This window comes from Pleurodeles waltl, chromosome 10 (genome assembly GCF_031143425.1).
Source record: "Pleurodeles waltl isolate 20211129_DDA chromosome 10, aPleWal1.hap1.20221129, whole genome shotgun sequence".
Lineage (NCBI taxonomy): Eukaryota > Metazoa > Chordata > Amphibia > Caudata > Salamandridae > Pleurodeles > Pleurodeles waltl.
Genome location: NC_090449.1, coordinates 244,780,201 through 244,804,387, shown reverse-complemented (window position 1 = coordinate 244,804,387; position 24,187 = coordinate 244,780,201). Strand labels below are relative to the sequence as shown.

At 41.9% G+C, this 24,187-nt stretch overlaps 1 protein-coding gene across 1 annotated transcript in view; it reads right to left on the bottom strand.

Moving 5' to 3' along the window:
* Positions 1-948: 948 nt before the first annotated feature.
* The window catches only part of DAGLB (diacylglycerol lipase beta), a 154,740-nt gene continuing 131,501 nt past the window's right edge, over positions 949-24,187 (bottom strand). The window contains exons 14-15 of the mRNA XM_069210317.1: positions 13,684-13,937; positions 949-7,964 (exon numbers count right to left, since the gene is read on the bottom strand). Of these exons, the coding sequence (XP_069066418.1) occupies positions 7,766-7,964; positions 13,684-13,937 (453 nt within the window). The 3' untranslated portion in view covers positions 949-7,765. The remainder of the gene's footprint in view (positions 7,965-13,683; positions 13,938-24,187) is intronic.

Genomic DNA, 24,187 nt, shown 5'->3' with positions numbered 1-24,187 from the left:
AGCAACATTAGACCAGGTCCAGCTTACTTAGCCTTATCAGTTAGGCTTAGCTTAAGTCCTTTGGGACAACAAGCCTGTGAGCCACAAGTGGGCATTACATGTTGCACTTGGATAATCTACAGCAACAAACGAGAAAGTGGTGGACAAAATGTATGACAATCTCAGCTTCTGGCATTCACCTGGGATCTCATTCTCCTCCAGCATTTTTTGCTCACGGTGCCTCGTCAGACAGAGCCCAGCCATATGCAAATCAGTCTGCTACACATAAAGGTAACAAAAGGTAAAGGCCCAGATTATGAGCTCAGGCCTAAATTCTGATCCCTGTGCAAAAACGTTTACTCAGGAATATGAATCACGAGTTAATTATAATACTCTCGCAATTTCCCCCAGTTAAATTCTGGCAGGTCAATTATGCAGAGATTTATCTGGTAAAGACTTGAAAAAATACAAAGCATGCTGATTTTGGTGTGTAAAAAACGACATTGCATGTTATGCCTTATGTTTCAGCTCAAAACGTGGAATAAGAGGTTATTTGTTTACCATATGTGGTAAATACCTCACCCTGGACTAATAGTATTTACCTCCTATGATAAATACCGCCCGCTCCCCTCCATTTCACCAAACTCATAAAAGTGATAGGTTTTAAACATGAACCATTAGTACATGAAGAGGCAAGACAATTGTCACGTAAACACTGTATATGACCCAGATTATTATAGAGCACCGTTACAGTCTATTAAATCAAGCACAACAGGTTTTTGTACAACTGGTGTTCTGAACTCACACAGTTGAAAGAGCTTTCATACGCCATAATGGAAAAATAAAAAAGAGTTTCGGTGAAATAAAATATTTGCCTAAGATCCCATAATTTAAGCACGGAAGTCACAATATATTCAGGCTCTTTAGTTTCACACTGTACATATCAGCCACTTAATGAGTATCTAGCTGTTTTTCATTGTGTTAAGGCTTTATTTTCACCTCTTTGAGCATTTTTAGCAGTTTTTACATAGCAGGAACTTGACCCGAACATATTGGAGAGATTCACATGAGCGGTAGTAGCATTACACAAGGTCACATTTATTATGCAGAGGGAGATTAAGTGATTTGCCCAGAAACACAGGATTTTGAGCCAACGCAGTGATTCGAACCTGGTCGCCAGTTCTGGGTTATTATGCCACAATATGGGTACTGGGAGGCAGAAGCCACAGAAAAGCTCAGCTCGTTAAGGGTTCGAGGTTCCAACAGGACCTTGAGCTGAGCCAGAGCCAGGCATAAGGCCCGACTAGTGGCTCACCCACCTCTAGGTCAACAGTTGTTGCAGTATCTCCAGACACATCCATACTAGAAGCTGGAATTGAAACAAAAAAATTACTCCAGGAGCCCATAATATGGCGGAGGGATAGAGTGTGCAATCAAGAAGCGGAATCACGAAAAGCGAGTCTGACCGTCAACGTATACAAATCTGGCTCAAAGAAATTGGCAAAAAGGACAATGTGACAGTAAACCTGTCCTAGCTTACTAACTGATTACACAGAGGCTGCATTTAAAATATTACAGAGCTAAGACATCTGCTGCACCACAGAGCTCTTTGTGTGCACTACAATTTTTAGGGGATAGTAATAATGGTAGCATAACTCTAGTGGTTAACAAAGTTCCAGGAGGGTTCTCTGTCTGTCCAGTTACGTTACAGTTTTGAGCATAGTAGCATAGAAGGTTAATGTGCCTGTTGCAAAACACATCATGTAACATACAAATCACTGATTTTGTATCTTGACAGGTAAGTGGGTCGCTGCTTTTGACACAGTGATCCTTGTGATACTTTAATTTCAAGTTTGTAAAGAGGGGTTCCTTGGTCAGTAATAAAGTGTTGATAATACAGACAACCCCAATTATGTTTTAAATCCAGATGTGGTGTTTCTCTCGATCATGCAATCTTAGCATATATGCCCAGATTTACAAAACATACACACAAGGCAGCACAGGACCCCAAAATACTGTGCTGCATTACGTGAGTGAGTAGGACAGCGCCATATCTACAGATATATGGCACTCTTCTCTCCTCTCCCTAGCGCGGACGTGCAATCAGGCTGCTGAGCGCCATGCACACACCTTTGTGCCATAGTGCAGTGGTGTGTATGCGCGAGTCTCGCATAGGCATTGTACTGGAAGGGTACCTTCAGCTCTAAAATACTATGCACAGACTTAACTCTAAAATGTTTTCCACATTGGATGTGTGCTGTATAATACAGAGCACCTACAAAGTGAGAAGAGTCGGAAAAAATAAAAGCATTTCTCATTTTCTTCCTGCTTCATTATTTTTTGGTGCAAAACCCTGTCTACTAACGTTATTAGACAGGGTTTTGCATAAAAAAGCATGGGAGGTTGTACGGCAACACCCATTTACCATTCATGTTACTCCCCCTTCATGCTAAGTAAAGCAAAGAAGCTCTCTGTGCCGCTTTGTGTTGCTTTTACGCAACTATCCAACCGCCTTTTTGGGAGTGGCAGAACTCCATCCCTACCTGAACTGTATCCTGACAATGCCAAATTGCTGAGCATTATCCTGGACAACCATCTGGACCTCTAGAAAGAAATCGCGGCTAGGACCAAAAGCACCCGCCTCCAAATGAGACTGGCTCTTTGAAATTAGTAGTTCACTCCTCAGCAGAAGATGAACTCTTGTTCAGGCCATGGTTCTTTCCAGACTAGACTATGGGCATTCACTCACCTCAGGACTTCCTAGGGCGCATTTAGCAATCCTCAGAGCAGTTCTCCATGCAGCAGCCTGCTTTGGGACAGGCCACCGAAATCTGTCCACATCGCCCTTATTCTTTGTTTCCTGCAATGGCTCCCCACAAGACCGCAGGCATCACATAAAGCCTTACACAACCCCACCCCCAACTATCTGGTAGGAAATCTAAAAATATGTGGCACTCACTGACAATTAAAAAACGTTGAATCCCTCCTACTGAACCCCGACTTTCAGTAAAGAGCGCTATATGAAGCACTGTTTTCGGGATGCGAAGTAAAACTGCGGAACTCCCTCCCACAGGACTGTTCCCTTTTACCTCCTCTACCCTGAAGAGATCAGCTTCTTCCCATTTTCTTGGCACTTTCTGGTTGTTTGTATCGTGATTTGTACCCAAGTAGCCCATGGCCTAGATTGTCAACGAAGTGACTAATTGCTTGTTACTGTCACTTCCTTGGTGTTCATCGTTGACTTTGTGATGTTTGTTCCACAGTGAGTGCTTTTCTGTGAAGCACTCGAATGCCTTTGGGCTACACAAAGCTGCAAAATGAAGAAATAATAACTAAGGACCTGCAAACTTTACTGAAGGGCAGAGGGCTAAAATTAGGCAACCGTCACTCTCTGATCACAGCACAGCTTTGACGGTCACAGGTTCACTCCAAGATCACCTCACTCTGGATCACAGCTACATCATGAGCCCTGGGAGATGGGCAAACAGGCAGGTGAAGAGAGGCCTGATCACGAGCGCCCATGGATGTCGGCCATCATGGGACATGGTCAGCTCACCTCCCATCTGACATGTACTGGCTTGCGTAGCCTTCTTTGCTTATTCTCAAGTCTAATTAGAAACTGCAGTAAAAAAAAAAAATGAAACTACAGAGGTGGTGTCCTTTGTGACCCACCTTGCCCCTCATAAAACAGAGGTAGAACAACAAATGTCCTGTTTTTTGTGATGGGGGGAAACCAGTGATATTTGCCTAAGAATCCTATTGTGAAGCTTCATTTGCAAACGTTTATGCCAGCTTCTTTTTATATTTTTCCAAGCTTATTAAATAATTGGTCACCTGTGACTTAATGGTTAACATGGAAGACTTATCTTTATAGTGGCAGTTACATCCTTGCAAAGTACTAGGGAATTTGGACTCCCTATACTGCATTCCATGGAGATACAGTTGTGCTGGGAACTACACATTCACGCAAACACCATATTTTGTTAGTTTGCCTCCTTAATCAAAGAATCGTTCTAACTTCCATATGTCCTAACCTGACAAGATGGTTAAGCTGTGCAGTTTTATATAGAATAAACTGAATATTCACTCTTTCAACAGACTCTTATCTCATACGCGATTTGATCCTTGGCATGCAAGCATCCAAGGCTTTCTTCGCTCCATGGATAGTCTTTTGAATTCTGGAAAACTGCAATATAGTTGGGGGTCCTACCCCCTGAGGGCATATGTCCAAGGGGGAGTTGGTTGGTTTTCAGCGCAATGTGATTTGTGGATCTTACATCTGTTCTGTAAACTTCACTCTACAAGTTTGACCAAGCTCTTCCTAAACATATATTTGGTTAGATTAATTAGGTGGCAGTCCTTCCCATCCCTATTAAGATTCCCATAGTTTCACGTTTTCCCCAGAGGCTTAAGCAACTGAACTAGCACAGCGCACCGATAAATACCGCTCACAGTCCTTCTCGCCTTTAGCTCATGTCTGAACAGAGAAAAAACATATTTAGAGCCAATGGTGGGTGCTGTGCATACACAACTGGTTCCTATTAAAAAGGGGTAGCCATTTAATACATAGTAACTTGGAGTTTTCAAAACAGAACTGCTGTTCGGACAGTGGGTGCGGATGGAGGAAAGTATTTCAGGTTTTCATGAGGAAAATGACGTCAAGGAGTCAGGCTATTACAGTGAACAGCAGTGGCTCAGAGGTGTGTGACGTTTTCTTGACAGAAGTATGTTTGCTAACTACAAGGCTGACTCTCGCAGGTATGTACCTTAAATGAAAGATAAAAAACACACCTGGGCGCTTTAGTAAAACATAAACAAACACACACATTTATGTATTTTTAAACCACCTGCTGGTGTGGCTTAATTAGCTCTAGCACTACTGAAGTGACTTCATACAAACTCATTCTGGATTAGAACGGAGGTGTCCTAAGTGAGTCCAGTACACTCGCATCCGTGGCAGATTTCTAGAGATCCACGTAAAATAAATGTACATACAACAAATCTAAAGTGGAGCTCATTTACATTGCCAAAGGTTTTCTTGCGAATCTGTTACAGCCCTACTTTTGAAAACCTGCGTCAGACATCCCCGATGTACAACAATTCTATAGTAAGTACATATATAAGTAACATTCCACAGAAGGTTCATATTCCAATAAAAATACTCTTTAGGAGTAAGATTGACTACATTCACGGCCTAATGAGAAAAAGCTTAAGAAATGTGGTCTGGGTAAAAAGTTGAGGAGAGAGTCTGTATCTATGTGCAGTAAGCTTACCATACTGTATTACTTGTTTTGAACTGAATTAGTTCTCTGCAAAAACAAGTTATAATCAGTACTTAATTCGAGCCGGTGGTTTCCGGTGCTCAGCACCGGCACTTATTCATCAACACCGGGACTTATGACAGGCAGTCACATGGCGCTGCTTGTCTAATTTTGTAATGGACACAACAACAGTTGTTTAATTATGCTATATATATTAATAATGACTAATCCTAACCACCCAAAGCTACAAGAATAGCTCGGTTGGCTGCTATTAATAATTTTTAATGTATACAAATTCTGAACTGTCATTAGTAGTGCTGACAGAGGCACTGGGTGGTGCCAGCTGTAGTTGTCTCCTGACAAGGTCCTGGCACTTATATAAAAAATTTTTTTTCAACAAATTAAGTACTGGTTATAATCTTTTCCCTTCTCAGTAGCCTACCTTAATTTACTGCTTTCTGTTACAATTCTGATGAGTGGATCCTTCCACATTATTAAAGAGGGATTTATTTGACTCTGGTCCTTATTCACTATCACATCTGCCCAACTGGTTGTAGCTACCATCTTAATTCACAATTTTGACCTCCCTTTTCTGTCCACGTTTATTGTGCTGCCTAAGATTTTTTTTTTTTTACATCTTGTTTGTGGAAAGCGTTTACTAGTTTTGACTTGTGTTCAAATTATACACTTTCTATGTCACCAAATCTGAGATTTTAAGTTAAATCAACTGTGTTTGTGTAGGGCCCAGTCTGCTTTTAGTGTGGTCTCACGTGTTAAATGATGGATTTGGACCACTCAGAAAATGAAATACTGTCTCTGCTTTTATTGCTCTTTTTTTTTTACCCCATTTGATTTGTCCTTAACTGAGGCTTCGTGGTAATTAGTACTATTGAACAGCTTGGGTACTTTTTTTTTTTTAGTTTAAAAAAAAAAAAAGTTTTATGCACATTTTCTATCATACAGAACCTGTTTTTAAAACCACAATATACTTTTGGACACTATCAAACGCAAACAAATGGAAACTTGCACGTATAAGATGTCTTTGTGAAAGATAGCTCTCTTGAGAAACTTTGCTCATTGATACTTTTTTGACGTAGGTTGATCTCTGCGCTCTGAATATACTCTCAAAAAGAAGTTTTGGAATTCTGCAACATGGATGCCTCTGTATTTCTGAACAAACAGACAAATGTATTTAAAATAGGTGAACAATGTCTTTGTTCCTATGGCAAGGAAGATTGGAAACACTATTGTAACTTAAAATACTCTACCTCAACGTAGGCTTTCAAATAAATAAAAAAAGTCTGTTGCACATACTTAGAAGGAATAATTGACAGGATGTATCAGGTCACCCAACACCAGGGTTGTGGCCCCCCCAGCGAGAACGGCCGTAACACAGATACACTCTGCTTTCTAGGATAACTGTGTAAACAAAAAAACACTCCCATTATCACACGCAATAACCTTTCTATTTACAGTAACACAGGTAGCACAACTAAATAACCAAAAATGCCACTTGAAAAGAGAAGGTTTCGGCAGTCTCAACATCATTTGAAAACAAACATTTTTCTTTCCCTCTTGCTTTCTCACCCTCCTTTGTACATCTATTCCGATCCATCTGTCCTACAGAGGTGGTGGGCCCAATTCATGCGTAACTCTGAAAAAAGACTCTAGTGTCGTTCGATATATCTTTGAAGGAGGAGGCAGACTATAGAAATCACAGTAAAAAAATTAATTAACATTCCACTGCTGCTAATGCATTATACATGGAAAGCGAAACAAAAATGGGATCGGGGAAGGGAGACTGAACAATTCTAATCTTTTGTACTCACAGAGCACTTTGTGGAATGGAGGCAGGAAGCATATTTAATATCAATAAAAGAAACAAAATAAATGTTTATACATGTTGTAAAAATACATTTTTGCATAGGTGATAAGCCTGCCTGCCTAAATGTGGCCATTAACTCGAAGGCCTAATAAAAACTGGCCAATGTGTACCCTCTCCTGACATCAAGTAAGCTACCAATGTGAGTTGACGAAAGATCAGTTAACTCATGCTTATCAAAGGTAAAACAAAAACAAATATATACTCCATGTAAATAATCCACAGATGCACATTTATAAAGCTTCCCTTTTTTCCCCTCAAGCTAGGTCATAAGACTGGCGTAAAAAAGCGCCAGATTACTGCTCACTATACACATTTTATTTCTCGTAAATCTGATACTCAAAACAATTCCCAGTGCATTCATCCTTATATACAGTGTACATCCCAGGCACGTTTCTGTAGCACCAGACAGTGGCCAGTGCTCAGCTATGTCCAGATTTCTCCCTAAGGTGGGTCCTTACTTCCGACTTGTAGAAGCGGACCTTTGATTTCAGGCCTTGACCTGTATAGGACATTCAGGAGATTTCGGTCTTGACGTATACGGGACGTCCATTACATATTGTTCGATACAGGTCAGTGGAAGAAGAGATCGCGAAACTTCCTAGTAGTGGAAAAAAGAGCTGCCACTGTGCGGCTGCAGCAATCATACGACATGTGTCCCCAAAGGGTCTTGCGGGGCCTGGCAAGAGATGCAGCTTGCCTTCTCTGGGCACAGGCTGTTTAAAGCTTTCAGTACGGCGTCTGGCATGTGATCCGTGATCATCTTTGGGCTGATGAAAATGCTGCTGAAGGCAGTTTCTTTCGACCACTTGGCACTGTACTTGACGTCGGAAAAACATAATCTGAAATGGATTAAGAGAAATGTTGAATTCAAGTAGAACATAAATGATGAACTAATGCATCTGCACAAAACACTCCATGCCATGTTTGTTTTACTGTCATTTAATAAAGCAAATAACAGATTGCTCTACTGAATTGAATATGGTATCCTGTGCTCTAAATGGTAATATTATTAAAGCCTCAACTCAAAACAAAAGAAGTGCCATTCTTAAATGTACTGCCCAGTACTGTTCAGTTCACTGCAGCCTTTCTACATTTGATGAACAGAACATAAGCCCTCTTTGGAATCCATACATGTGCACTCTGTGACAACTATTCAATATGGGTCCTCTATACGACCAGTTTTCTACATATGATATGCTTACTGTCTAAACTTAGTCAAGTGATCTTACTACAGGTAAACATGTTCCCTCTATCTGTAGACCAGAGCTGTAAAGCAATACTATTGGCAATACAGTGTTATAGAAATCTCTAACATTGCACAGGTCCTCAGTTACAATACTGGGCAAATGTGGGGCAACCAGAGGAGGCTCCTCCTTAAAGGCAGAGGAGTGTTACCCTTCCGCCAGCAGCGGCAGCTGCAAAACCTTTCTTTAAAAGGGGTGGAGCCACGGGGGTGACGTGCACTGAGGGGAGTGCACAGCACTCCCCCTCACTGCGCATGTATGTTTGGCTGGCTGTCTCGGGTCGGCCAAACACACATGCGCACAGGGCTCTCTGCAGCACAGCAACTCAGTTGCTGTGCTGAAGAGAGCCTCCATAGGCTTCCAGTCTGCCTGGGAGCGCCCAGTCAGGGCGCTGCCAGCCAATCCTCATACTGCTTTGAGCAGCGTCAGGATTAGCCACAGGGCAGGCTGGGAGCCTGTGCCTGCGTGCAGCGACGACGCAGGAGAGAGGAGCAGCTCGCAGCCGAGGAGGTAAGTTAAAAAAAAATATATATTAAAAAAATTAAATGTATCCCCCCGCACCTTCCTGCGCCCAGGAATCCCCGCGAGCCGTGACTGTTGGCAACACCACAAATCAGTAACTGCATTACTGCACCCGATCATCATGTTATTACAACACGTCTAGCATTAAAGGGGGAATGGCTTGCAGAAACACTTGTTTTCAAAAGTTGGAACACAAACGTTTCCATGGGATAAAGGAAGGGTTATTCTAGCACTGTCCTCCATATTCAGGAGGATTATATGACGGGGAAATTGATCTGCCCGAACGCAAGAAATGTAACATTTTGGCTTTGTAAATGATGGAAATAAGTCACTGGGTATTTGGCATCCAACAAGAATCATCAGTGCTGTCAGAGAGAAGGGCATTAGGACCCTAGGGATACTTTGGTTCCCTCTATGGGGTGCGGACTTCAAATAGTGGTCAGATCCTATTAAACAAGCTAAAACATGTCAGGAAGCCAATAAACACATAGGCTGACAAGAAATGCTCATCTTGGAAACACGTTTGTATACCTCTGGAATACTGTAAGCCAATGCCATGACACCGTATGAAGACTACAATGACTGCATACAATCATAGTTTTGGCTCATTCCTCCTAGGGATGATAAACCCACCCACAGAGGTGGGGTATCATTTTAATCAAAAGAAGACTGTCAATAAATGATAGAAAGGGCCCTAACTCAAAGTCCTGGAGTTTCTGGTCACATCAGTATGAGAAAATCATTTTTTCACTAATACTTTAGCATTTGCAGAGCATTCTGGGAGGGAAAACATTGTGGAATCCATGTAAGCCACACGACAGTGGACTCCTTGGGGATTTCTAGATTTCAGAAATGCCTAGGGTTAGTAGGATTTCTTGGGTGTTGACTGACCCCAGGCCAAAATACTGCAGGCATTCAACATGGAAAGTGAGAGCAAAAGGGGGGTTTATTAAATATACAACTGACATCTGAGGGTCGTTCTGGGTAAGAAAACATACATGTATCAACACAAGGCACTTCACCCTGGATTAACCTACATTTCCAGCTTTCAGAAAAGTCAATGGTAGGGTTTATGTGATGTTAGCTGATTGTGCCAAATACTGCTGCCATCCCCATGGATACAAAGGAAATTTAAGCTTTTTGGACATGGTATTGCCACTTGCATGACATTCTGTGTAAGAAAGAAACATGTTTGGATCCATGCAAGCCACACTGATCTATAATACCCTAGCTCTATGGCTTTCAGAAGTGCCCCAGGATTGGTAGATTTTACTAGGTGCAGGATAGCGCACCAACAATCACCCCAAGAATCAAAGTAACTTCAAAGCAAAATTCCTGATGTTGGAATTAGTTATTTCTGGGCCCTTCTTATCTGGGCGATAGGCCACCCACACAGTGTAGCATTTATTCTATGGAGAAGAGGGAGAAGGCTGGATTGAAGGAATTGTATTGCTCCCTGCAAATTCTTGAACTTTCTCTCACAGAAATATATGGACATTCAGTTGTTTTTGCTCAAAGTCCAATGTTTGCAGGACATTCTTGGAAAGAAAAATTAGTGGGCTCCAGGCAAGGTACACCTACCTAGATTACCTGGAGTATCGTAAATCTCTAAGGTTGTAGGGGTTTCCTGGAATAGGGCCAATCCCAGGCTGAAAGAGTGTAATTAACCACATTCTACAAAACTTTGAACTTCAAAGCTAAATTCTTGGCAATTCCACTGTATGTTTCTGGTCCTCTCGTCTTGTGTTCAATCAAACAATCAATCTGGATTAGTATAATGCTGTTAACCAACCAATTGAGTATCCAGGTGCTTGCTAGTCCCAGTCGGCTCATTCAGAATCTGAAGTGAGGTGATAGCCCAGAACTGTGTGGGGAGGCTGTTCCAGGTCTTTGCTAAAATGTATAAGGAGTGTTCTCTGCTTCTGCTTCTGCTTCAGTAGATACTAGAGTGTAGGCACGAAGGCATGAGAAAGGGAGGTGGATCGTAATCTTCTTGACAATTGGTGGAAGTTCAGGCGATGGTTAACATAGGCAGGTCCTTGGTTGTGTAGAGCCTTGTGTGCATGGGTCAGCATTTTGAATTGGCATCTCTTCTATAAGGGGATCTATTGGAGTTGACAGAGATGGGGTGTGATAAGGCTTCGTCGAAGGAGGTCCAGGAAGAGTCCGGATGCAGCGCTCTGTAGGGTTGCAAGTTTGTGTAGGAGGTGTGCTGCGATTCCTACATAGAGAGCGTTGCCATAACCTGTCGGCTGGTGATGAGGACCAGTGTCATGGGGCGTCTGGTGTGCAGAGATAACCATTTCAAGATCTTATGGAGCATGTACAGAGGGAGGAAGCAGGCAGACGAGACAGTGCTGATCTGGGATTTCATGGAGAGTTTGTGATTCATAGATTTATGGTGTGGTCTGTGGGTATGGGTGCGGATCCCAGGTCGGTGGGCCACCAAACCTCGCTTCATGGGTTGCTGTAGTTGCCGAATGTCAGACCTTCCGACTTGTCCATGTTCAGCTTCAGCCAGTTGGTCCATATCCGGTCGGCGACGCTTGCATTGTATCTGTGGAAGGTAGTCCTGGTGGTAGTGGGGTCATCTGTGAGAAGATGAGTTGAGTGTCATAGCCATAGGATATTATGGTGAAGCCGTGAGATCTGATAATGATGGCCAGTGGGGTCATATATAGTTGAAGAGCGTGGGGCTGAGCCCTGTGGAACACTGCAGACGATATTCTTGGGTTCTGAGGTGACCCTCTGTGTTCTTCTGGTGAGGAAGGAGGCGATCCATCTGAGTGCACCCCCTTGGATGCCGATGTGGTGGAGTCTTTTGATCAGTGTGTGGTGTGACACGGTGTTTAAGGCTGCAGAGAGGTCAAGGAGGATTAGAGCTACTGTTTTTCCTTGGTCAAGGAGGATACAGATGTTGTCAATGGCTGCAATCAGGGCGGTCTTGGTGCTGTGGTTGCTGTGGAAGCCGGATTGGGAGGAGTCGAGCAGCTGCTCCTGCTCCAGGTGTGTCATGAGTTGTCTTTTGATGCCTTCATCTAGTGCCTTGGCCGGGAATGGGAGCAAGGAGATTGACCGGGAGTGATTGAGCTTGCTGTGGTCAGCGGAGGATTTTTTGAGTAGTGGTCTGACTTTGGCGTATTTCCAGACATCAGGAAATGTTGTAGTGTAGACTGAGGTGTTGAGCAGAGTGGTGATTTTGTGGCTGACGCTTTGGTTTCTGAGGTTGAAAAGGTGGTGCGGGCAGGGATCTGTGGAAGCTCCTGAGTGTATGGACTTCAATATGGATGTGGTATCCTGAGTGGAGAGGTGGGTCCAGGTGGTCAGTCTGTGGTTTGTGTTGGCTGCGGTGACGGGGGCGCAAGACTGTTGAGGTAGTCCATGGGTGACGGCTGTGGTTCGAAGATTCTGTATATGCTTTCATTGGGAGAAGTGTGGGAATGCTAGAACGTATAGCATTTGTTATTCCATAGAGACTTTCTCTATATTCTTAGTGTGCACAAAAATCCATTTGGAAAAACACACTTTCATAATATTTTGGCTTTATGGGTAAGGGATGATGAAATATTTTGTTCTGCCCACAGAATCGGCGGAATTGCGGCGACTTGACGTTACTGTTGTAACGCAGAATTCTGGATAAATTCCACAAATCACCAGATGGCAGATTTTTTTTTTCTCACGCTGCTCGTATGGTAGGTTTGGCAAGCATGATTTGGTGTTCCTTAGCATGAGTTCCTGACGCTAGTAGAACATCTGGTGAGATTTTTCTAATGCGGGTGGTTGCGACCGTTCGCGGTCAGGCGGCTGCCGCTTAAGTAGAACATCTACTCAAGCAGTAGCAAAATCAACTTGAGTAATTGTGCTCTCTGGTGTGCTGCGTGGTGCCGTTCGTGTTGATTTGTTTTTAGCACAGAATGGGCTCCCTGCGCTAGATCACAGCGCAACATGCCTATTTCTGGCCGTTCTCTGCGAAACCTCCCAGAGTTTATTTACAACTCTGCGGAATTCCACGAAGTCGAATTCCATGAGTTCCACCCACCCTTAATTACGAGTTAATCAAACCTCCTGCCTCACATAACCCACATACCGAAACTCAAAATTTTAAGTTCATCTGAAAAAAGCACAGTTTACTACATACTTGTTTTTATGCAGTTGATTTTTCAGCCGAAAACCGAGTATGACCTTTTCCCACTAAAATTCACTATTTCTTAATGCCAAAAGGTTAGTTTACTTCGGAAATCCTCGAGCAATCCGCAAATGCATAGGCAGCAAATGGGTAAAAAACATTTCCCACTTTTGGAATGAGTATTTCCAAGAAAAACGTTACAAACCCATTGTTGTTACTTTCACTTGTTCTATTGACCAAAACTATAAACTTGTTTTCCATTGCCGACTTATGAACTTAGGTTATTTGGGTCTTTGCATTTTACTGTACCGTCCCAAGTGGGATAAAATGAACCGGATATTCAAATCATATCTCATAGATGTCTTTCTGTAACTTACACAGCTCAATTTAAATTTAAACTGTTTTGCTTCATGGAACTCGCTCCTTAGTGGATATTAAAGCAAAACATTAATGTGCCTCTGCCCAATTTTTTATATCTTACTTTTGTGTTAGGTATAGGATTAATACACAAGGGCTTCTAAGGTAAAGATGTGGAGTATCATGGGTTCTAGGCTGGAGATAAAAAAAAAAATAAGGTAAGTCAGGCTCACTGTGCACCATATGTTAGGAGTCTCATCGCAATGCCTAGACTGATCTTGCGATTTTTAATCATCATATTTTCATTACCTTCCAGAATTGTTTTCTTCTACAATATAGATGATTTTTCCGGGGAGATATAGCCTGGGATACGGAGATGACGAATTCAATGGTGACGTATCAAACAGAGTATTGTACGAAGGTGACCGCTGAGTCATCAAGCTCTGCTCAGCAAGAAGAGGTTGAGATAACACGGCTTGGGCTCTGCCATCCAATTCCGTTGGAAAGTCATCAGGAGTTCCTCCAAAAACTTCATACCAACACCCTCGTAGCAGGATTTTATACTAAGAAATAAATACAAAAGTAAAAATATAACATTTGTTTGTATTCACTGAAAGTCTGTTTATTACTGTAATTGACAGATTCACTGACGTGCTGCTCCAGGTCTAACATAAGACTAATGGTAGCACATGTGTACCAGCCATCCATAGACATATTCCTGACATGTGACTGACACGTCTTAGATTTATTAGTTTTTTGAAGGTACCAGAGAATATGTGGCTGACTAGTTTGTGCCCTACAGCCCATTCAAACCCTCTAGACTAAATGGCACTTACAAATGCACATGGCATGCAGGACTCAGAGGTGAACCTAGCATTTTCTAGATCATGTCCCAGGGTGATTTCACCTCAGTCATATGGGCGTTCAGGAAGAAAGCAAAGAGTGGCTCAGCTTGGCTCGATTTCTCCCCCGACCTTCTGTTCCATACCCCAGTGTATTCCTTGCATAGATATACATTGGTAGGCTTTTATATTTAAAAGGGGTGTTGCGAATTGTGCCTGGGGATCTAAGTGTTGTTAAGACAAATACATTTTAACATCTAACCAAAATTGCCTTATTGTGTGTTCCATGAGCCCCTTGGTGTACAAGTGAACATAAGCTTTTCAAAGAACCTCAGAATGACTGCTCACGTAGAAGAATTTGATCCTCATAAATCAATGTCCAGAAGAAATTATGTGAAGCTATAGGAATTTCCATGTTTAGTTGTCCTGTGTTAAAAAAATATTTAATGCGGAATTTGCCTAAAAAAGTGACAGTCATCAAGGCTTGAAAGTAATTGTTTTCAACCTAAATCCGGTATTGATGAATCATACAGACAAATTATATATCTAACCATAGCACTGAGACACATTGTCTCAATTCAGAATGATCTAGTGATGGAGATGGATAAGGATAGGGATGGTGTTTGGCTCTACTTCGTTTAGATCGGTCAGCAGCATTGGAGACAGCTGACTATTCCATCCTTGTCACAAGACTGGATTTCATAGGGATCACCGCTTAGGAATCAGAATGGATTCAATTCTTAAATGGGGAGAAAACAAAGGTTAGCACCACCTCCAGTGTTTCAGTCCCACAAAAAATTAGAAACTGGGTTAGACAGTTCAACATCCACATTCTTGTTTTCCAAATCGTTCTGGGAACTGAACTATAAGTTATTTGGTAAGATTGAAGAGAGAGGTTAGGTGAAATGCCACTATTTTGATATACTGTAAAATTAAGGAAGGTTTTTGTCTTTCATTATTAGATTTACCAATTGGTCACCAAGTGCAATGAAAAATGATGGCATTTTACAAGCCTTTACATTCGACATATTGAATATGAAGTAAATCACTCTCCCTACCACAAGTGTGTAACAGTTTTTTGAACACAGAAAATAATATTGTAATTTTTTTTCCTGTTCCAGTTTTTGTAAAATAGGCTTTGTGCACGGCTGACATTTCAGAACTACTTAATTGGATTAGATTGTGTGTCCACTGCATGGTTATGAGGACCAATCATGGAATACCAAAAATGGGTTACTCTTGGTTGATTGAAGGTGAGTGAATTGTTGTATTAGGGTGTTTTGTCTTTTAAGTATGTCAGTGTCCTAGGTACATGATTTGAAAATGTATGTATTTCTGACTGCAGATTCTACATATAACTGGCATTGAGTCCTCTGCTTATGGTGAAGTGTTGTGGTATTGTGAATTAGACCTGAGAGATTATACTGTGTAGAAAATGAAAGATGTGTCAAATTTCATTATCCCTTATTACGTCTATAGGTGCTGTTCAGTGTCCTTTATTAGAATTTAGAAGATTGGCCCTAATGCTGACTTGGATATACCATTGATTCAGAGCCATGATGAAATGTCTTCTTTCATCAGTATATACCTTTTAATCTATAACTGCACTAACACAGTCTAATCATTTTGGAAACAATCAATGCTAAATTCATTGATATTATACTCTGAGGCCACATGTGAGCGGAGTTTTCAAATGATATATATAATAAATGACTTCTCAAATGTTTTCTTATACTGCTGCTTTTTAATTAAATGATTCTTATTAATGTTGAAAAGTGATTGTTCTGTATTTGTAATAACATTTTTGTGTTACAAGTTTCATAAATTAGTGTAATGAATTGAGGGTAAAGGTTTATTTGATGTAAATAACCTTTACAATAAGCGTTTAATGAACATGCCTCTATTTTCACTTTGATTGGTTGTTCTGGTAATATCTGGAATTTATTATGTCTTTTTTGCTATGGAAAATTAAATAACTAGAGGTAGCACCTCTGACATGAAACTGGCCCAAGATGATGTTTGGGATGGGACTGAAACGTCTACTTATAGAGTATGATCAGATACATGGTTTGGGTTTTCTCTGTGCAGTATTTTCTGTATTTAGGATACTGGCTGATGTGTGGGTTTTATTTGTGGGTTGTTGTTTGACAATTACATATTTTCTGTTAATTGCTTTCACATTTTGTAAATGCTTCCATGCTCTCAATAATTATTGTTGAATTATATATTTAGGTTTGAAAAAGAATGGAATAAAATATATATTTTCATATATTTGTTAAAATTTTCAAAAATGTCCCTCAACCACCGGTGTTACTGATTTAATAATATCTTACTAGGATTTCTAAGCATGCTCTACTAAAACTGCTTTAAAGTTTGGCACACAAACACAAATTAATATTGTTAATGACACCCTCAGGGGGTATTATTTGTTGTATATGATTTAGAGTCAGTCACATGTCAGACCAGCACCTGAAATATTAGTAATCCTGGGTACAGTAAGTCACATGAGGCGAACATCTTAGAAAGGGGGCCCACGCACACAGGTGCCCAATAATGTAAAGCGGTGGTCAAGGCCAATTTGGGAAACCATGACTGCGGGGAGAATTCCAATGAGGGCTTCCCAGTATGACTGGATTATCGGGCACTGCCATTCTACATGAAAAAAAAAACATTAGGATCTCGGCATCGGTGACAGGCCTGGGAGTCACAAATGCCCACCCTCCACACCCGATAGGGTGTCATATACATCTGGTGTAGGTACTTGAACTGTACAACGCGGAGCTGTGCGGATGATGCCAGAGTCAGAGGGGCCATGCAAACATCTCTCCAATTCATATCATCCCAGGCTCCCGCCCAATTTTCCTATTACTGTTCCAAAGTGTCCAGTGATGTAGGGAGAGTGCACTACTAGGGACTTGTAAATCTGAAACACCCCGCCCTTGCCCAGGTAACCCATGAGTAGTCTGGGATGTTTCATAATTCGTCTTCGTAAGTGGAAAGAGCATGACTGAGCTGCAGATAGCAGAAGAACTGGGAGAGTGGCATCCGAAACTTTGTCATGAGTTCTTGAAAGGTATTCTGTTGGCTACCCCTCTAGACATCACCAATCTTAGAGAGCCCTATGGAGTCTCAACCTATAAACCCCTCTAGATTGGACACATGGGCCAGCCATCAACCCTCCTAGAGCAGTGTTTCTAGTGTAAGTTTGCGGTTCCAGCCTGTCCATCGGACCACAGCTCACCATGCTCTAAACAACACCTGGGTGATCTCCGGAAGCTGGGAAGGGATCGGGGAGCCAAAGAGGATGCCCATCACTTTGTCCAGCCCCAGCAGAGCCAGTTCCCCCTATAGGCAGGGCCATCCCACCTCCATGCAACCAATCATTAAGGGGAAGAAGCTGAGTCACCCAATAGTATAGCATGACGTCTGCCATTGCAAGGCCTCCGTCGTATGTCGCTCTGGTACATTTCCCAATATTCACCCTGGGGTCCCCAACCAGCCTGTATAAATTGACGTCCCTTGGTCTGTAATTGGCGTCAAACCACATCTGTGAAAAATGTAGGGGATAATTTTGCAATATGTATAAACAGTTTCGGGTGGACCATCATCTTAAAAAGTGCAACTCGACCCATAATGTTAAGGGGAAGGACGGTCCAGCGAAGTAAATCTTTGCAAACTCTGTGTCATGGGGCACGAGTTTAGGATCCATGTCTGGCTTGGTTCCTAGGTGATGTATACCCCAAGATATTGGAAGCTAATCCTACATATCAGGATCGAAGATTGTCAGACCTCGTCGCCACAGTCATCTCCCAGCTGGAATAACAAAGAATTATTCCATTTAACGCATAGCCCAGAGGCCTCCTCAGAATCCCAGTATGCGGAGAATCCTGGGTCCCGTCTTAAACGGTTGAGACATAACAAATATAACATCATCCGCGTAGAGGGCAATGCAGTTCACCTCCGCGAGGCCCCAGTTGAAACCCCATACTTGGGCAACACATCATGCTCAAACCGCCAGTGGTTCTATAGCCAGAGCAAAGAGGAGTCGGGAGAGAGTACAACCCTGCCAAGTTCCCCGGCCTATCAGAAACTCTTGAGACAATAATCCATTAAAGCACACACAGGCTCTCAGGCCAGCGCAGAGCACTTAAACATATGTGCATAATCGAGGACCAAAGCACATTTCGCCTAGAGTTTCATCCACGTAGGACCAGTCAACCGTACCAAATTCTTTTTCAAAGTCAATTAACAGGATGGCCACCGGACTCCCCACAGCCTTGATATGGAAAAGTGCTATATGCACCCGTCAAATACAGTGGCTGTTCCCTAATGAGGGATAAACCCACTCTAGTCCGAATGGACAAAAGAGGGGATGACTGTCATCAACTGGATGGCCAGAAGTTTTGCAGATAACTTAACTTCGCTGTTGATAAGTGGAATAGGGTAGAAGGAGATGCACAAGGACTGAGGATGGCCAGGATTGGGTTAAGACCACAATCATGGCCTGTTAAATGTTGGATGGGAAGAGGCCTCTACTAACTGCCTATATGAAGAATTGAGCATGGAATGAATAATGTCTGGGGGGAGCCTATGATAGACCTCTATAAGATAACCATTGGTCCTGGGTGTTTTACCAGGATTAGAATCAGAAATAGCCTCATCTATTTCCTCCATGGTAATATCCCGATCTAACACTGACTTCTGTGAAACAGGGAAATGTGGCAAGAAGAGTTCCTGTATCAAGGGGGAGTTTAACTCGCTGGCTGGGGCGCGCTCTGGAGGTGTATAGGGATTCTCAGAAGTGGGCAGAAACTGCTGCAATCTCCCACGATCACTCGACCCACTGTCCCAAGGCATTCTGCACACGAGAGACAATTTAGGATTATGAGTGGCGCTGTCCTGCCATTTGATAAAGTTTTGTTTTGACCAATGACTTTGTGTTTCACCACTGCGCATATTAGTTGCTCAATGTTCACCAGTAGCACATGGTATGTTTTGTTCAGTTTAGCCGCCTATGGGCTTTGACATTGCATTAGTCATTACATTCTGTATTGTGCCTATTGGCTTTGACATGGCATTAGCCATTGCTTTCTGTATTCATTTTAGCCGCCTATGGGCTTTGACATTGCATTAGCCATTACATTCTGTATTCTGCCTATTGGCTTTGACATGCTGTATCCAGTCTAGCCGCCTATTGGCTTTGACATTGCATTCCTATTGGCTTTGACATGATGTATTCAGTTTAGCTGCCTATTGACTTTGACATGCTATTAGATATTCTGCCTATTGGCTTTGACATGATATCATATATTGCATTTTGTATTCAGCTCCGCTGCCTTTTGGCTTTGACATGATATTATACATTGCATTTTGTATTCAGCTCAGCTGCCTATGGGCTTTGACATGATATAAGACATTGTATTTTGTATTCAGCTTAGATGCCTATGGGCTTTGACATGACACTAGACATTGCATTTGATATTTAGGTTAGCTGCCTATTGCCTTTAACATGACATTGCATTTGATATTTAGGTTAGCTGCCCATTGCCTTTAACGTGGAGTTCTGTATTTTTCCAAGCTGTGTTTTTGCACCAGAGAACCAAGATGTTTTGCTCTCACAGTAGACTAGACCTGATAAGAGAGAGTACATGGGCGTCGTTTCTCTTCCCTTGAGCTTGGGAACAGGAGTAGTCTTGGAGACCTGGCCAGTCTCCAAAAGGCTTGCTCAGTTTCCCAGGTCTGAGGGGAGGGGGCACACCTTTGTAACGAATGTAACAGGCTGCAGAGAGTCAGATTCGAATCTGCCGGACCTCGTGCTGGAGCTTGGCGCCAGCTGCCAGCATCCCGTGTGGGTAGATGACACTCTTTCTCGCGGCTGACAGGGGTCATCAGCTTGCAGACCTTAGAAAGATGTAGCTGTAAATAGTTCCTACACGGTGAAGTATTTGTTTTGCTTTGCATTCAATATCTTATAAATATAACCTGCTGTGTATATTGCAAACTGATATATTTTGTTTGATTAACGCGGACTTGAAAGCTACTAATTCGTCATTCATTCATAAACATTGTGGTTGGGGAAGAATAAAATAACAATAAAAGTCTTCTTTGACCTCAGAAGTGCATTTCTGTTGTGTTATGTTAGTGCTTAGAAACTAAATAAGAGGAAAGCACTACAATTGGTACCTGGAGTCGTGGGGTCGGTCATTAAGAGGTGATTAAAGGGTTTGACGAGTTAGTAGATTTCTAAGTGCACACTTTAAAAGTGTAATTGTTTTTTGTTGTTTGGAGAATTACAGAAATTGTTTTCTGTTTGGAGAATCACAGTAGCACGGCAGACCATGTCTGAGAATACATGTGTTGATGAACTGCCTGATGGTGCTAAGAAAAACTGTGAATTGTTTTCTGTTTGGGGAATTACAGAAGAAAATGCATGTGTAGCTAAAATGCCTGATGTTGTTTTGAGAAATAATTCCTGTTGTATATATGTAGAAAACGTGTGTTTTGGAAGTAATGATGACAGAAAGGTCTGGATACCTTTATCTGCTTACAGAGAAATGCAGGAGAAATGTAGGAAGTTGGAACATGAAAATAGGAATTTACGTGAGCAAATTAGCCAAGATACGATAATTCAAAATAATGCTGAAAGTTATAAAAATGAAGAATCTTTCTTGTCCCATTCCAGTAATGAGGGGGTTAAGACAGCTCCGAGCTGCACTGAGTTTCCGTGTGAGCCAAGGTTTTTGGCAGCCAAAATGCATTCCTTAACTGATAACACGGACGAGAATGTGATTTACAAGTTACCGTTGCAAAATGCACAAGTAAAACGAAGGATTTTAGAGCAAGACACCCCGAGTTTCATTAGTTTGTTTGATTTTTGGAAAAAGAATAGCCCTCATTTGAGAGAAATCCTAACACTTTTGTACATGGTCACTGTGAAAAATAATATGCAGCTGCGCGCTTGTGATTTGGCAAATGAAATAATGCAGACTTTAGGTTTCTGCGCAGTGCAAGAAGGAAAAACTGATGTACATGTAACTCAAGAACAAGGAAAGAAAATAGTGCCCCTAGCTAGAATCATACAATGGATCTGGTACTTGCAAGACAGGGCTAGAGTACCACAGGTAAAAGAATTACCGGTGAAATTGTGTGCACCATTTGAATTCGTGTCCACTGAAGATAAAAAGCATGTTTGTTTTACTAATGATTCATTGACTGAAATGTTGTTTTCTGGCACCGTAGAAGGAACAGCGTTGTATAATGTGTGTCAGATTTTAAAGCAAGAGCTACATGAGATGTGTCATTTTTATGCTGATTTTTGGTTCTTTGATAATGTTTTAGCACCTAACTGGTTCAATTACCTTGCAGATGTTAATGAGAAAAATGCAGAGAGAGAAGTGTTCACCCAGAATTCTGCCTTAGTGGGGATGGCTATGTGGGTGCCCCAGAAATGTGAAAAGGCCACTTACAGGTGGGCAGAGATGAGAGAGATGCACATTCCCCTAGATTTGATAAAAACTGTGCAGCACGCACAAAAGCAATCTGTCATGCAAGCAGTCACAGAGCAGTTGGGGAGAGGAAAGTTACCAGAACAGAAATGGCAAATTGATCAGGTTTTAGGGAGAGTGATTGCTGCAAATTACCAAGGAAAAATCGAAATTATGCTGATACCTAGAAAAGAATCTGATTCATTCATACAAATTGGAGACAGAATGGCCCAAATTGACAAAAGTGCAGTGAATGGAGGTTTGGTAAAGAATGAGTCTGCCCCAGCCCTTCTGACAGTGCAAGAAAAGGGGAGCTGTGGCGCAGCAGATAAAAACCTCAGTGCTGATGTGTGGGCTGAAGCCCCAAGTGATCCTCCAGAACCTGCAGAAAATATAACAAAGGGCCTCAAAAACGTCCTGCTGATTATAAAACAGGGAAAGAAAGAGGAAGGGTGCAGTTTAAATGAAAAATGTTATTTGCAAGAAAAGTCATACTTGTTTCTTTTGCAGATCCTACCACGTTTCGCCACTGTCCCTGAGTGCGCTGTGTGGTCCCCCTTCCGGTGTGTGCGTGTGGGGTCGGGGAAGGGACCGAATCCCCAACCTGAACCTGGCTGAGTAAAGTGCCAGCACCATGGATCCATTTTGCGCAAACTGCGCCTTCAGTTCAAGTTCAACTTGTTTGTTGTGTTTTTTTTTTTTTTCCCTCTCGTATGGAACTCTGACTTTTGCTTATCTTCCAGCAAACCTTTCAGGTGGACCGTGCACCTTTACATGAGTAGAACTCATGCCACATCAAATTGCTAACACTGTTGAATTAGAGACTCATTTAGAGAAAAAAAATAAATAAATAAAATAAATTGCCCAGTCTTTTCTATGTAGATGTATCTGATGTGAAAGGTTATGAAATCAATGTGTTAATTCACTTCTATTGCTTTACAGGGATTGCTTTGATCATTGAAATTTGATTTGATCATAATGTTTTTTTTTTTGTGCTGATGTATTTTTTTTGTTTGTTTGAAATATGAGATATGTGAAACAAAAATTCATTGGTCAAAGGGCGGAATGTCCTGCCATTTGATAAAGTTTTGTTTTGACCAATGACTTTGTGTTTCACCACTGCGCATATTAGTTGCTCAATGTTCACCAGTAGCACATGGTATGTTTTGTTCAGTTTAGCCGCCTATGGGCTTTGACATTGCATTAGTCATTACATTCTGTATTGTGCCTATTGGCTTTGACATGGCATTAGCCATTGCTTTCTGTATTCAGTTTAGCCGCCTATGGGCTTTGACATTGCATTAGCCATTACATTCTGTATTCTGCCTATTGGCTTTGACATGCTGTATCCAGTCTAGCCGCCTATTGGCTTTGACATTGCATTCCTATTGGCTTTGACATGATGTATTCAGTTTAGCTGCCTATTGACTTTGACATGCTATTAGATATTCTGCCTATTGGCTTTGACATGATATCATATATTGCATTTTGTATTCAGCTCCGCTGCCTTTTGGCTTTGACATGATATTATACATTGCATTTTGTATTCAGCTCAGCTGCCTATGGGCTTTGACATGATATAAGACATTGTATTTTGTATTCAGCTTAGATGCCTATGGGCTTTGACATGACACTAGACATTGCATTTGATATTTAGGTTAGCTGCCTATTGCCTTTAACATGACATTGCATTTGATATTTAGGTTAGCTGCCCATTGCCTTTAACGTGGAGTTCTGTATTTTTCCAAGCTGTGTTTTTGCACCAGAGAACCAAGATGTTTTGCTCTCACAGTAGACTAGACCTGATAAGAGAGAGTACATGGGCGTCGTTTCTCTTCCCTTGAGCTTGGGAACAGGAGTAGTCTTGGAGACCTGGCCAGTCTCCAAAAGGCTTGCTCAGTTTCCCAGGTCTGAGGGGAGGGGGCACACCTTTGTAACGAATGTAACAGGCTGCAGAGAGTCAGATTCGAATCTGCCGGACCTCGTGCTGGAGCTTGGCGCCAGCTGCCAGCATCCCGTGTGGGTAGATGACACTCTTTCTCGCGGCTGACAGGGGTCATCAGCTTGCAGACCTTAGAAAGATGTAGCTGTAAATAGTTCCTACACGGTGAAGTATTTGTTTTGCTTTGCATTCAATATCTTATAAATATAACCTGCTGTGTATATTGCAAACTGATATATTTTGTTTGATTAACGCGGACTTGAAAGCTACTAATTCGTCATTCATTCATAAACATTGTGGTTGGGGAAGAATAAAATAACAATAAAAGTCTTCTTTGACCTCAGAAGTGCATTTCTGTTGTGTTATGTTAGTGCTTAGAAACTAAATAAGAGGAAAGCACTACAGGCGCATGGCAAGCCAGTGAAGTAATTTGCTGGATTTATCTTCCCGCTCGTACACCTGACTTGCAGACACCATCCAGCACTTGCGGGCCTCCTCCATGCTAAGTTGGTGCAGGGCCGCTCTTCCAAGTTCTAAATAGCATT